The sequence below is a fragment of the Ruditapes philippinarum genome, unplaced genomic scaffold (genome assembly GCF_026571515.1).
Source record: "Ruditapes philippinarum isolate M1 unplaced genomic scaffold, ASM2657151v2 ctg1415_1_1_1_1, whole genome shotgun sequence".
Taxonomy (NCBI): Eukaryota; Metazoa; Mollusca; class Bivalvia; order Venerida; family Veneridae; genus Ruditapes; species Ruditapes philippinarum.
In genome coordinates, this window is record NW_026861928.1 from 93639 (window position 1) to 109398 (window position 15760).

Below are 15760 nucleotides of genomic sequence, written 5' to 3' on the forward strand. Positions count from 1 at the left end.
CCTTAGAATTTTTTGTTTAGCATGAAACATTTTCTAATGGTTGTCTACCATTAGTTTGTTCAAATAAAAGCCCCAGGGTTTAAACTGGCCCCGCTCCGGGGGCCTATGTACAGGTGAGCGACTTCAGGGCCATCATGGCCCTCTTGTTTACATATGGTGGTTTTCTCTAGACTGACAAGACAGAAGCAGCTTGTGTAGCATTGGAACATCTTAGCAATACCAGCACAGATATTGAACAGGTGCTCACATCTCTCAGATGTCTTATTAGACTTAAGCTGTCAGTTGCTGACAAATCTACAGAGCACAGGTAGGTATGGAAACAGGCTTACATTTTGTTTATGATGAATCTGTCAATACATGTGTCTGAATGACAATATATCCATTTTGAATTACAAGTATTTATTTTTTGTTTTCCATTAGTACAAATGCACTTTCTTGTATTTTTATATATTTTTCAAAAACCCAAACCTACTCATTTCAGTTTAAGAAAGAACAAAAACACCATTGACAAAACATTTTTTTTATTTTGAAAAACATTGTTTTCTTGTAACTTATTGCTCCACTTATGAGAAAAATTTATGTTTTTACAGTGATTGATAACCCTTTTATTTAATAGATATTGTACTGATTTTGTTTCAGAAACGAAGCTTTTGAAATCATATCTTACATCAGAATGGGTAATTTTCATCTGCTGATATTATAGTATGTTATAATGTAAACAAAGAGAAAACTTGCAATATTGCAATGCCACACATTCTTTTAATTCATCTTTATTAGCTCTTACACTGATATATTTGTAATGTATAAGTTAACTTTCTGTGACTAGTTTGGTTAGTTGTGGCATAAGCATGTTCAATTAAGACAATTTTTCAGTGTAAAAGAAAAAAATGAATTTGAAATTATTGTCTGTTAATCATGTAAATTGTAAAAAAATGCCCTGTTTGCATTGTAATTCTGAATCTGATCTTGTTAACATTGCAGGATACAACAAACTTTTAAAGCTGCAAGATGAGGATAACAACAGAAATCAGTTTGTCCAGAATGAGGCCAACTGGCTCATGAAAATAGGTATATATCTTCACAGGCTGTATAGTTCTCACTGTGTTTTGATTAATAATCCTTTTACTCCATTTAGGACCCTATCATGGCCAAATTTTTAATTGGTCAACTGCACATATTTGGCTCTTTTTGACTTTTTGCCATTCAAATTACAAAAGGGACATTGAATTTTTTTATGTATCCAGTAAGCTTTTAAGGCACATATATTGTGCATAAATGTTTAAGAGATTCTTTTGTAGGAAAGGTAAAAATATGTGATGCATCAAATTAAAAGTAAATGAATTTCTTACTAACATTGCTATTATTTTTTTAAATGATTTTGCTAAAGAAAAATGAAATTTGTATTGATATTTCAGCTTGGAATTTGGCATTACAGTATGAAGATGAGCCTTTACAAATGAAGGAACTTTACACACTTTGTTCACAGGTAATATAAATCTATGAGATTCACAGGAAATGTCCCTCTGAAAAAAACATTTTGTTACAGGCAGGGGTAGAAATTCATAGGGAAAACTTGTGTGAGATTTTTTTTCTCTCCAGGGATACAATTTGTCTTGTTTTTAAGATATAATTTTTCTAATACATTATAAGCACCTGAACAGCATTACTTGTGAAGACCTTAACTGCTGTATTTACTAAGGATTTTGTTTTTGTATTTTATAAAATCTGGTAATTGCTAAATGTTAGAAGCAAATTACTAGTAATTTATTGAGTAGTTACAACTAGGTATATGGTTATATAAATATATTACAGTTGCTGTCATTGAATGCCCAGGATGAAAGTTGTCAGTCAAGACAAATGACTTGTATACTAATGTCTGCAGCTGCTTGCCTACAAGTTGCCAGAAATACAAATGAGGAGGATAAAAGGGTATCAGTTTATATATAACAAATTGTCTGAATCAAAGTGAATTAATAAGAATTATTTACGAATGTCAATAATTACATTTATTTTTCAAGAAAATACTGTTACTTGTCGTCAAAGCTCTCAGTTCATAGCATTCGGAACAATTCGGTATGGTTGTGGGTTATTTGGATTTCTTCGGCATTTGTCGTAGGTACGGTCTGGTTCCCATCATTCATTTAATATAGTAGGTGGGTTAAGTTCAGTAAGTCGGGTATAAGTCAGACAGGCTTAACCGTATAAAAGTTCGGGAAAGGCGTGCATCGCTCTCTTTTCGCCGAACAGCTAGCTTACAGCCAGTTCTACAAGTACTTTAGATTAATTTTTCAATGCCACGTGGTCGTTCTTCTAAGAGAAGGGTCGAACCCTCAGTTGGAACAAGAAGCCATTCAGGCAGGAGAAATGCTGCCCCTCGACACAGGGATGGGAATGCAGTTGATAATTCCCCAAGCCATACGGACAGCCGACAACCCGGACCAAGCGTTGAATCACCAGCTCCCGTTGATAGCCATACACGAGGCAGGAAGCGTGCATGTGATGCCTTAGCAGACAACGAGGACAGCTGCCTTTTACAGCCTAATGCGGGTAGGTCCTCTCAGATTATTGATTTTGAAACTTTAATTCGCGATTCTGGTGTTCTGCCCCCGGAAAATAGAAACAGAAATGTTCTTGATGGACATCGTGGCCAATGTGCTTGCAATAATACTTCCGGTACTGGCGATTCTGTCGATAACATTGACGTTCCTAATTGCCCGGTAATTCAGTCCACCCAGCAAATTGGCTCGCATATCCAGCCTGAAGTACGTTTAGCAGGGGATGATTTGGCAGCTCATGTCCCGTCTTCCATCAAGCAACAGATCTGTAAGGGGGAATATGTTAATTTAGCCCTTCTTTTAAAGGGAGCGGTTGAGCTGTCAGAATTTTGCAGTGGTAGCGTTTTAAGGTTAGTAGGTTCCGATGGTCATCTAGAAACATCGAAACGTGAATGTAAGGATAAAGTCCAATCTATTGAGCGCTGGACAGATGCATTTATCATCTATGCGTCCGTATATCTTTCTACACATGCTGATAAAACATACGATCTTCTTCATTATTTGTTCACAATAAGGGAATGCGCTGCACATCAAGGAGGTTACGCATGGAGAACCTATGACGAGCAGGTCCGTATCCGTCAGGCACTCTCGCCTTCCCCTTGGTCAGTGATCAATAACGACCTCTGGTGGCGTTGCATGCAGGTGCGGAACAGTCCTAGGTCTTCAACCTCGTTTAGCTTCAAATGCTTAGATTTTAATCAAGGAAATTGTAGGTGGCCGAATTGCAGATTTGTGCATCTTTGCAAAATATGCGGCGATTCGCATCCAGCAATAGTCTGCCCTAGTCAGCAAAACGCACCGCAGAGTAATTTTCAGTCAGCTGGCCCATCAAGAGGGCGGCCTTATTTTCGTCCATTCAATGGTCGAGGCAGAGGTCAACAGCAAAAATAATCCCCGAAATTTAGATGTTACTAGTCTAGCAATATCGCCAATTAATGTCATTATGTTGGAAAAATATCTTTTATTTTATGATCAAAATGAGGCTTCATTTTTGTTGAATGGTTTCAAATACGGCTTTCGAATACAATACAGCGGCCCCCGCAAAGCTCGGGATTCACCAAATCTTAAGTCGGCAAAATTAAATCCGCAAATAATTAAAAAACAAATCAACACAGAAATTTTAGCGGGTAGAGTAGCGGGACCTTTCAAGGACCCCCCTTTTTCAAATTTGGTTATATCCCCGATAGGTCTCATTCCGAAGAAAAACCCTGGGGAATTTCGTATGATTCATCATCTTTCGTACCCCACGGGCGAGTCTATAAATGATTATATCGACCCAAACCTATGTTCGGTTCAATATACAAGCTTCGATGAAGCCGTCAAATTGGTACAAGATTTAGGAAAGAATTGTAATCTGTTTAAGGTAGACATAAAAGTGCATTTCGTCTTATACCAATTAACCCCTGCGACTTTGAATTATTAGGGTTTCGTTTTGAAGACAATTTGTACGTTGACAAGGCACTTCCCTTTGGTGCCTCAATAAGTTGCATAACATTTGAGAGATTTTCTCGTTTTTTAGAGTTTTTAGCTAAATCTAAGATGAAGTTGCCAATGCTTATTCACTACCTTGATGATTTTTTAGGAGGGGCGAAAACAGCAGATGACTGCATTATGGCATTACAATCATTTAAGGCAACAATGTCCGAATTAAACGTTCCGTTAGCGGAAGATAAAACGTTCGGTCCAGTTAAGGTAATTGTTTACCTTGGGCTTGAACTCGATACCGAAAATATGGTGGTCAGAATACCGCAATCAAAATTAAACGAAGTTAAAGAAAAAATTCTTCACTTGTTATCAAAATCTAAAACAACGCTAAAAGCAATGCAGTCATTAATTGGATCTTTGAATTTTTGCTGCCGCGCAATTGTCGTCGGCAGACCGTTTATTAGGCGTTTTATAAACACAACGTGCGGCCTTTCAAAACCGCACCATCATATTCGTATTAATAAAAACACTCGTTTAGATTTAGAAATGTGGTTGTCTTTTCTCAATAAGTTAAACGGAATTTCCGTTTTTCATGACCGCTATTGGGTTACAAATGAGGACGTGCAATTATTCACTGACAGCGCCGGTGGTCATGGCATGGGCTTTGGTATATATTTTCAAGGTCATTGGTGCAATGCAAGGTGGCCTGATTCCTGGCATACTTCGGGGATAACATCTGATATTACATCTTTAGAATTGTTTCCTATCGTTGTCACACTATTTATATGGGGTTCGGAATTAAAAAACAAAAAGATTAAAGTAAATTGTGATAACATTTCAGTGGTGCATATTTTAAGTAAACTAACCTCAAAATCGGATCGCGTCATGAATTTAGTAAGGATTCTAACTCTCAGGTGTTTAGAGCTGAATGTCCTTTTAAAAGGCTGTCACGTGGAAGGTTACAACAATAATATATGTGACGCTTTATCTCGATTTCAGGGGGAACGATTCAGGCTACTCGCTCCCGAGGCCGACTCGGAACCTCGCCTTGTGCCGACCTTTCTGTGGGATATCTTCAATTTAGAGCCGGGCAGTTATTACGGTCTGGAATAGCACACAATTCTCTTAAGACTTATCAAGTAGCATTGAGTATGTTTACAAAATTTAGGAGGAAATATGAATTCCAAAATTTATGGCCAATACCGGTTCGGCATGTGGTTTTATTTATAGCTCATTGTTTTGAAAAGGGGCTCTCACCTAAAAGCATTTCATCCTACATTTCTGGTTTAAATTATTATCACAAATTGTCAGAATTTTACGATATTGCTCAAAATTTCATTGTGAAGAAAATCCTGGAAGGTTGACACCGGAAACGCCGTACAAAGGACAAGCGGGCCCCGTTGACATTTAATGTACTTACTGCAGTTTGCGCGGCATTACAACATGTTGCAACAAATCAGTACTTAAGGCGCTATTCTCACTAGCATATTTTGGGCTTTTTAGAGTCAGTGAGCTAGTTGCTCCCATGCCAGGTACGGACAGTCAGTTACAGTTAAGGGACATTAAATTGTCAAACAATACTTACATATTGGTTAAACTACAAAACTATAAAAATAATCAACGGGGTAAGCAAGTTGAATTGAAAATTCCGAGCATCGATCATTATCTTTGCCCTGTTCAAGCAATATCTGCTTATATAGCAATTAGGCCGTCTATTGGCGGTCCTTTATTTTGTCATTCTAACAGTTTACCGGTTACAAGATCACAATTTTCTTTCGTTCTTAAGAAATGTATTTCTAAAACACTGTTTCTGGCTGGTCATTATAGGTCACACAGTTTTAGGATCGGTAGGGCAACTGATTTAGCTGCATCAGGGGTTACCATGGAAACTATAAAGAAAATGGGCCGTTGGTCCTCTGATTGTTATAAAACGTATATTCGTCAGTAGCTTGTTCTGATTAAGGTCACGCAGCGCCTAAGTAAATTGTTGTGATGTATTTGTATTTTTCTTCTATTTAGATGTGTGGGTTCTTGGGGATTCAATCCCGTACTGGGCTGGTATACGAGCTAAAGCCACTGGAAAGACCAATCTGCACTTGCCAGGTAAGGTGATTGCCTGGTGGGCTGTTAGGGGTCTTCGATGGCTGTCATTTCGTCGTACCATTGAAGCTCAAGTTCTGCTTTCAACCCCACCAGAAATTATTGCAATTCACCTTGGCGGGAATGACCTGACCTCTAAATCCATATTCCAAATTAAAAACATAATATCTCGTGAGGTCAGGTATTTGCGTACAGCCTTTTCGACTGTTACAATTATTTGGATTGATATCCTCCAGAGACGTGTGTGGCCTGGCGCACTTAAGGGCTTGCAGACCATTGAAAATAAAAGACAGAGAGTTAATCGCTTGGGGAGATATTTGGTTCGCTCTTCTGGCAAACACGATATAATATCCCCGGATATAGATTCAGCCACTGGGTTTTGGCGTGAGGACGGTATCCACTTAAATGATGTGGGCCTTGAGTTCTATTTAGACTATCTTAAGGACGCTTTTTTAAAAAACATTGCACAAAATAATTAAGTTTCGAATTTTTGGGGGATAAATTTAATTGAATTTATTGTGGTGGAAAAATTCTGTTAGCTGAGAGTTTATCAGGCGAACCAAAACTTCATTGCATTTTGTGTCATAAAGTTTTTATCTGCTGGTCGTGTTTTTCTCCGATATCGGTGGAGGGGTCATGACCTCATTCCCGTCGGTTTCGGGGCAAATACGACTAGTTTTCATAACCTGTCATTCATAGTTTTAGTTTTGGTCATATATCAAGCCTGGAGTACTGTGCGCTTGCCAAGAAGGACTTCAATATTTTAAGTCAAGTTGCGTTTCTAGGATTTGCCCAAATGACACGTAGTCTGGCAATCCTAGCTTGCCTTGTTTCTGTTACGCTTGCTTTGGTTTTCCCGTGAGTCTAGCTTGCTTTATTCGTAACAGTTTTGCTGAATATACTATTCGCACAGTGTTTGCTCGTTGGTTTGCCAGTTATTTGCATACATCTTTTTAACTCTCAGCTGATGGAATGTTTACGTCATATAACAGTTGCTTTATGGCATTCCCTGTTATATAAGTGGCCATATTTCTCCAATCTTAATATCTGGGAACATTTTGATGTTAAGGTTGATTGAATAAAAGTGTAAACTATACTATTTGTTATTCATTTTTCGTATGATAAAATAATAAGAATTATTTACGAATGTCAATAATTACATTTATTTTTCAAGAAAATACTGTTATTTGTCGTCAAAGCTCTCAGTTCATAGCATTCGGAACAATTCGGTATGGTTGTGGGTTATTTGGATTTCTTCGGCATTTGTCGTAGGTACGGTCTGGTTCCCATCATTCATTTAATATAGTTGGGTTAAGTTCAGTAAGTCGGGTATAAGTCAGACAAGCTTAACCGTATAAAAGTTCGGGAAAGGCGTGCATCGCTCTCTTTTCGCCGAACAGCTAGCTTACAGCCAGTTCTACAAGTACTTTAGATTAATTTTTCCCTTCCCGCCCACCCAATAGTACTGGTGTTAAGATGTGTTTATATTGAATCTTATTTAAATGTTTCTTGTACATATGTGTTCTTTCTCTGCTGCATTCTGTTTAATCTTTTCAGAGTTAAGATCCTGTCACATCAAATATGAGATACCTGTAGGCAAAGAACAAGAAAATTCATTGGATACAGCATAACAGTTCCATGAATCAACCTCTGTGTGCAGAATTTGTCAATGAACATTATCAATATATAATTTAAAGGTGTTTTATAAAGACAATGTCAGTGTCGTAAATCTTGTTCTTTCTATCTTTTTTAAATACTGGAAAGCTGTAATCATCTTTTAATATAGATTGGTATCTTATATTATTCATATTACATTATTCATATTACATTAATTAGTATTACGTCTTTGCAACACTCATTTTAAGTTAGTCACTTACGGCGGAAAAATTCTGTTAGCTGAGAGTTTATCAGGCGAACCAAAACTTCATTGCATTTTGTGTCATAAAGTTTTTATCTGCTGGTCGTGTTTTCTCCGATATCGGTGGCGGGGTCATGACCTCATTCCCGTCGGTTTCAGGGCAAATACGACTAGTTTTCATAACCTGTCATTCATAGTTTTAGTTTTGGTCATATATCTAGCCTGGAGTACTGTGCGCTTGCCAAGAAGGACTTCAATATTTTAAGTCAAGTTGCGTTTCTAGGATTTGCCCAAATGACACGTAGTCTGGCAATCCTAGCTTGCCTTGTTTCTGTTACGCTTGCTTTGGTTTTCTCGTGAGTCTAGCTTGCTTTATTCGTAACAGTTTTGCTGAATATACTATTCGCACAGTGTTTGCTCGTTGGTTTGCCAGTTATTTGCATACATCTTTTTAACTCTCAGCTGATGGAATATTTACATCATATAACAGTTGCTTTATGGCATTCCCTGTTATATAAGTGGCCATATTTCTCCAATCTTAATATCTGGGAACATTTTGATGTTAAGGTTGATTGAATAAAAGTGTAAACTATACTATTTGTTATTCATTTTTTCGTATGATAAAATAAATGGAAAATGGTTGATAATCATGGAATGTCAAGATATGTATTTATCATTTTGAAATGTATTCATAAATTAACTTATTTGAATACATTTTGTTACCATTCGAACATTAAAATATTGATGTGCCTGTTATATAATTTTATTTGTCACCAATGTTACTGAATTCAAGCAAGAAGTTATTTACAATTATGAAATATTTTTTAATAGAAAGGTGTGCTAGAAGAGTGCCTTGAACATCTGGGTGCCTGTAGAGAACTGTATGGCAGAATAAGGCAGCATTTTATAGGAATGCCAGGTATATATGAAAATTATACATAATTCTGATAATTGGAAGAATGATATTTTTTCTTTAGAAATATGAAAAGTAGTCACTGTTTGACATTGGTTCCAAAAGATAGGAAAGATATGTGAATAAATGTACAAGTTAATATCTTTATTGAACACTTTACAAGTATAGGTTATAATTGACTTGTGCGATAAAAAAGGATTCATTTCTTGTAAAAATGTTTCAGACTCGTACTTAAACTCAGTTTATTATACCCCCAGAAACGAAGTTTGGCGGGGTATATAGGAGTCGCCCGGTGGTCAGTTGGTTGGTCGGTCCAGACATCCGTTGCATTTTCCTTGTCCAGAGCATAACTTGAAGACTAATGGTTGGAATTCAATATAACTACATACAATGGTCAAGCACATTGAGAGGAAGTGCAGTGCACAAGAACCATAACTCTATCTTGACTAATTACAGAGTTATTGCCCTTTGTTACTTTTCCTTGTCCGGGGCATAACTTGAAAACTACTGGTTGGAATTCAAAACAACTTCATACAATTGTCAAACACAATAAGGGGAAGTGCAGTGCAAAAGAACCATAACTCTATTTAAAGTAATTACAGAGTTACTGCCCTTTATTACTTTTCCATTGCTTTCTTTTGTCCGGACCATAACTTGAAGACTAATTGTTGGAATTCATTATAACTTCATACATTGGTCAAGCACATTGAGAGGAAGTGCAGTGCACAAGAACCATAACTCCATCTTGACTTATTACAGAGTTACTTCCCTTTGTTACTTTTCCTTGTCCAGAGCATGACTTGAAAACTACTGGTTGGAATTCAAAACAACTTCATACAATGGTCAAGCACAATAAAGGGAAGTGCAGTGCACAAGAACCATCAGTCCATCTTGACTAATTACAGAGTTATTGCCCTTTGTTACTTTTCTATTGCTTTTTTTGTCCGGAGCATAACTTGAAGACTAATGGTTGGAATTCAATATAACTTCATACAATGGTCAAGCACATTGAGAGGAAGTGCAGTGCACAAGAATCATAACTCCATCTTGATTAATTACAGAGTTATTGTCCTTTGTTACTTTTCCTTGTCCAGAGCATAACTTGAAAACTACTGTTTGGAATTCAATTCAACTTCATACAGTTGTCAAGGACATTAAAAAAAAGTGCAGTGCACAAGAGCTATAACTCCATTTTGACAAAATACAGAGTTACTGCCCTTTGATACATTTCCTTGTCCGGAACATAACTTAAAACGTACTGGTTGGAATTCAAAACAACTTCATTCAATGGTCAAGCACAATAAGAGGAAGTGTAGTGCACAAGAACTATAACTCCATCTTCAGTATTTATAGAGTTACTGCCCTTTGTTCCTTTTCCTTGTCTTTCTGGACTTATTACAGAGTAATACAATAAAACTTCATCAATGGCCAACCACATTGAAAGGAAATGCAACATACTAGAACCACAACTATCTTTAATTGCCCACAACCATAACTCTTTATTTCAATTCTTTTACAAGGTATTCTGTTACTAGTAACATCCTCATTTCCGAAGCAGTCTTGTGGGGGTATTAATCACATTTAGTGATAGTTCTAGTTAGAACAAAAGGGTTCATAACCTCAGATCCCCTTTCAAAATTCCATTCCATTTAGATCCGCCCATTGTTGTCTCGTTTAGGGCACAGGCATTCTTTGACTTTGGGACCATACGCCGCTTTTCATGGAATGGCACTACTGTGTCACATTGAGGGTTCCATGAGAACGACCGTATGAACACATGTGTGGATGTTCTTAATTCAAAATTTCACCATTTTCGTGTTTAAATGTTGAATTCTGCTTAAGGCGGTGCTAGGGAGCGTGGACAGTAACTTGCACTTTCCAGTACCGTCCATGAAAAGGCTCAATCAAATGGAGCCGGCAACATTGTCAATTTTGCCGTGTTGGGCTTTCTTTAGGGATTCTGTTTTTCTCAATTTTATCATTGAAATATTTCGATTAGGAATTTAAGATATATTTAAAATAAGGCCAATGATCATGCTCCAGTGCTTCCTTGACAGGGTTTTCATAAGTTGTTTTTTTATTATAAGTTATATTGGCTTGCAAAGGATGTTTTTATGTGTAAAAGCAAAAAATAATATCTACTTAACTAACATTAACTAAGCTATTTATATTGTTAATGGACTCAATACAAAAAGTGGAATATTTGCCTCCTAAGATGACAAGAAACATCAAAGCCTCTTATCAGTGGACTACCTTGTAAATATTGACCTGGGATTTAATGTTTGGCAAATTTTACTAGCTATTGGAAGACGCCCAGGAATATCTTTAGGATATACAAGTTCTGTTGTATGATGTGTCATAATGTTACAAGGAGAAAATTAACATTTAAACTAATTACATGAGGTCACAGTTTAATTATCTAGTCTCAACCAATGTATACATGTATACAAGTTATAACCTGATTTACAGAATCGCATAACAGGGAGACAGATATTCTACTTTTATTGTATGAGTTTGAGGCTCGTATTCACCTGAAAGATCCTGGAGTGGAGAATGTTCTAGAGAAAGCACTCACAACATCTGGACCGGATCCTAAAACATTTGAGACACTAGCAGGTCAGTTACTTTGGTGAAAAAGTACAGAGGGGACAAGTCTACATTTGAAACTAAAAGCACACTTGTGCAAATTTGTTTGTTTTTACATTTAAAGCAACAATGATAATTTGTATATAGCAAGAAAGTTTTCATGAGAAATTACAAAGTTTAGGTATTGTTTTCAAGGTAAAATATTCAAATGGACAATGAGTAAGTTAATGATTGGTAATGTGAAATAGATATTGTTTATAATTATGTTCTTCTACTCCAGGAGTCTATTTATGAAAATAAATCATTTAAATAGCATACAGCAAAGTCATTGTATAGAAATATTATGTATTACTATCATTCATTTTACAGCTATAGCAATAGAACCACCAGCTCATAACAAGAATGTTGGTGTAAGAGCCTTGAAAGTGGCCATAAGGAAACATCTACAGGCTAAACAACCAGACCTATCAAAATGCAGGTACATCATTCTGAAGTGCATAGTGCTGTCCCTTGATCATTTGCTTTTATGCTGATCACCTATATTTGTGTATTTTGAAAACTTTCAAAATTGAATAAATGTTGCCCATTATGTGTGTAGCATTTAAGTTTAAAATGCAACTCAAAATATTTTTTTTAATTAATTTCAAATAGGGAATTGGCTGTAGGCTTGAAGGTTCATAATTATTCTAACCTCAGTTATTGGGTAGTGTAGGTGATATTGAACAAGTGTGTATGTTTTTGATTTCATGTCAGTTATATTATGATTAATATTTATCATTGTTTTACTTCATTTGCAGAATGAACAAGTTTTGATAATGTAATCTTTATATTTTATGATATTTCAGTAAACTGTTTCACAGTTTGATTCAACTGTGTCTAAGTGGAGGGTCTGCTCAGGATATATCTGGTAAACAGGATGCATGGAACTATTACATGGAAATATTTGACCTAATCACTACCACACAACTGGTTAGTCAGTGTAGATATTGTTTGCCTTTATACATGTATATTTTTCAGTTTGGAAACTATAATTACAATATCCTCTATTAGACTATTACATATGTAGTAACACACTCAGATTACAGACTAGAAATGATAACTATCTTGCTACAGTCCATGCAGATTTTGAAAAAAAAATATCACTACAATGCTAAATAAAATTTAAAGGGACTGTACTGAGTTTTTTTTGACATTGGGGGAACGGAAATATTTTTCCCGAGATCTGTGCAAATTTTCAGATTATTCTCTAACCCCCGTTTTTTAAATGATTTTATTGTGCAAAATAACCCGAAAATGAAAAGCATTGCAAATCATGCTGAGAATTTACAAAAAAATGATATTCAATTTTACTCTAAATATATATTTTTTTAATTATCTTTAGCAATTTTTTTTTCATTTTGATATGTGTAAGAATTTAAAATTGTTTTTGCTTGATGGCCTCAGTGGAGCTCCTTTAATGACAATTTAGGAATAATCATCAATACATTTGTACATTACTCTGTTTGTTCTATTATCTCAAGGTCACTAGAATCTTGAAATGAGCTTTAAAAATTTTCTACAGACTATATATATCTATCATTGAAATTGTATGCTAACACATGGAGATGATTATAAAGGTATGAAAAATTAACCAGCATATAATTTTTAGAACTTGTTCTTTTCAACAAAGATTTATATTTACATACTAGGGTGAATATCCAGAGATGGAGATTGTCTGGTTAATGACAAAAGCTTGGAACTGTGGCATCAGTTTATATAGGTCAGTGATATTATCCTCATGGGCTTTTCAGCCTAATGGAATTGTGGAATTAAACATTTATTATTACCAGTAAACTTTGATTACAGGATTATTTTTCTTACACGGGGACGTTTAAAAAAGACTTTAATCGGTTATTTTAAAAAAGCTTTGTCAAGCTGAAATCCTGTTTTAAAGTATCCAATGTTTTTCTAAAGTTATTTGCTTTAAACAAAAATTATGTTAAGTGTTGTCTAAGTTGCAGCTAGACTTAGTTTTAAAAGATAAGACATTATACAGCAACTGCAAATGTCCAGACCTTTTTGACAATTTTGCAAATTCGTAAGTTATTTAACCCTTAACCTACATGTAATGAAAGTGATTAGCCTTTGCCAATAGTATTATATCCAGTCCTGTGTACACTACTATACAGACTGAGCAGGCTGACTATACTGTTATTTTCTTAACTGTAAATTGAAGTCTTAAAAATTCATAATGGCCATTTAATCCCAAAATAAAAGCTGGACAATTATACAAATGTGTTAAGAGTAAATGTTAAAACAGTTATCACATTTATTTTATTAGTTGTAATAAGTATACAGAGGCAGAGAAATGGTGTGGTATGAGTATGAGATTGTTAAAATACCTTCCTACATTCAGAAATAACTACCAAGATCATGTAAGTAACCACTTGGTTTATTCAGTGACATTATGCTCATTTTTCTCTGTCAAGTTGAGTTGAATTACATATATATTACAAGAGATTGACTATTAGATTGTTGATTGACCAATAATAGATAATTAAATAAAAACTATTTTATGATAAAAAGACTGCCTAATTGAATGTTACCAATAGTCACACATTCCAAACAAAATTTGAAGAAATATCCATGGGTATGAATTATTTTTGCGTAGTAAAATATAAAACTGAAAACATTTTTGGCAAAATGAAGTTATTGTGCACTCACAATTTACACTTGGATGGGCATAATGCCACTTTAAATTTGTCAAGATAACACCAATGTTTTATAGAGTCGTTTTATAAAAAAAGAATGATATTTAAAATAAATGTTTTACATGAAGTAGCTTTAATAATATAAAAGATGGGGAAAATGAATTATTCTATATATGTTTTAGATGAGCAGTGTGTATGCTGATATCCTGGCCAAAGTTGAGAATACAGCTAAGAGACCCAGTCTTGAAATGCTAGATGTACCAGTGTGATATTTTATTTTTTGTTTCTTATAGAGACAATTCGGAATAAGTTAAGACAAATGTTAAATAGCCAAAATGAATTCAATTTAACATTTAAAAAAAAAGTGGAACTCTGTGATCATTTGATAATGGACATTGTCAGTAAAATACTGAAAATAGATATTTCAAATTGTATATATTATTTCTGGAAAATTTCCACAGTCATCAAGCATTTGATTGTGCACATTTTTAATGGTTATATACTGAGATTATAGTTTTATGAAAAATATGATGTATTAATTATTTCTGTATATGAATAAACCTTACTTTTAAACTGTTCACATGCAGCATGCTTTTTTTTATATCCCCACCTCTTATTACTTGTGGATGATACCATGAGATATCATATTACAGGCATATAATCAAGCTGAGACAACAGATGTGCCAACAAGGGTCAGGGGGGGGGGGGGGGGTTTACAGGCTGATACAACTGATTTTGATAGTAATTCAACAGATGATATGGATCACCTATCTGTTATTAATGAATAACCTTCATTAGTACTGAAATGAATATTTTGTCATATGTTATAATAGAACAAGCAACAAGTTAATTTGATTATTTCCTAGGCTGTTATCATGAGCTTGGTTTAAAGAATATTTGTAAACCAAGCTGGGGTGTGCTGCTTTTATGGTGTAATACTATCATTATCATTATAAATGAAATTTTTTTAAATGCAAGTATCTTTACATTTTTTTCTTGATGTTACATGGAATTGTTTTTTTTTGCTGCTTTAAGGGTTAAATACTAGCTGATATTGTTATTATCATTCTAATTGAAAATTTTGTTATGCAAGGATTTGTATATTTTTTTCTTGATGTTACACAGAATTGTTTACTATTGATATGACCGATTATTATGCTCCCCGAAAATTTTGGGGGGAGCATATAGTCGCCGGGTTGTATGTCAGTGCATCCATCCGTACGTCCAGAATTCGTGTCCGGCCCATAACTTTGTTATTTGAAGACGGATTTTACAACTATTTCACAGAAATGATCACCATATTCAGACAACCTGTCGTGCGCAACATTTGGGTCGCTACCTTAAAGGTCAAGGTCACAGCATGACCTTGCAGCAAAATTGTGTCCGGACCTTAACTTCATTATTTGAAGTCGGTTTTAAAACTATTTCACAGAAATGATCACCATATTGAGACTATGTGTCACGCACAACATTTGGGTGGCTACCTTGAACGTCAAGATCACAGCATGGCCTTGCAGCAAAATCAAGTCTGGCCCATAACTTTGTTATTTGAAGTCGAATTTTTAAACTATTTCACAGAAATGATCACTATATGGAGACAAAGTGCCGGGCGCAACATTTTGGTCGCTACATT

At 35.2% G+C, this 15760-nt stretch overlaps 1 protein-coding gene across 1 annotated transcript in view; it reads left to right on the forward strand.

Annotated features, from left to right (window-relative positions):
- Positions 1-14705, forward strand: part of LOC132717391 (testis-expressed protein 11-like) — a 55380-nt gene extending 40675 nt beyond the window's left edge. The window contains exons 19-30 of the mRNA XM_060700850.1: positions 171-307; positions 640-677; positions 982-1068; positions 1416-1486; positions 1813-1929; positions 8770-8857; positions 11321-11467; positions 11807-11915; positions 12283-12406; positions 13126-13196; positions 13758-13851; positions 14310-14705. Of these exons, the coding sequence (XP_060556833.1) occupies positions 171-307; positions 640-677; positions 982-1068; positions 1416-1486; positions 1813-1929; positions 8770-8857; positions 11321-11467; positions 11807-11915; positions 12283-12406; positions 13126-13196; positions 13758-13851; positions 14310-14396 (1170 nt within the window). The 3' untranslated portion in view covers positions 14397-14705. The remainder of the gene's footprint in view (positions 1-170; positions 308-639; positions 678-981; positions 1069-1415; positions 1487-1812; positions 1930-8769; positions 8858-11320; positions 11468-11806; positions 11916-12282; positions 12407-13125; positions 13197-13757; positions 13852-14309) is intronic.
- The last annotated feature ends 1055 nt before the right edge of the window (positions 14706-15760 follow it).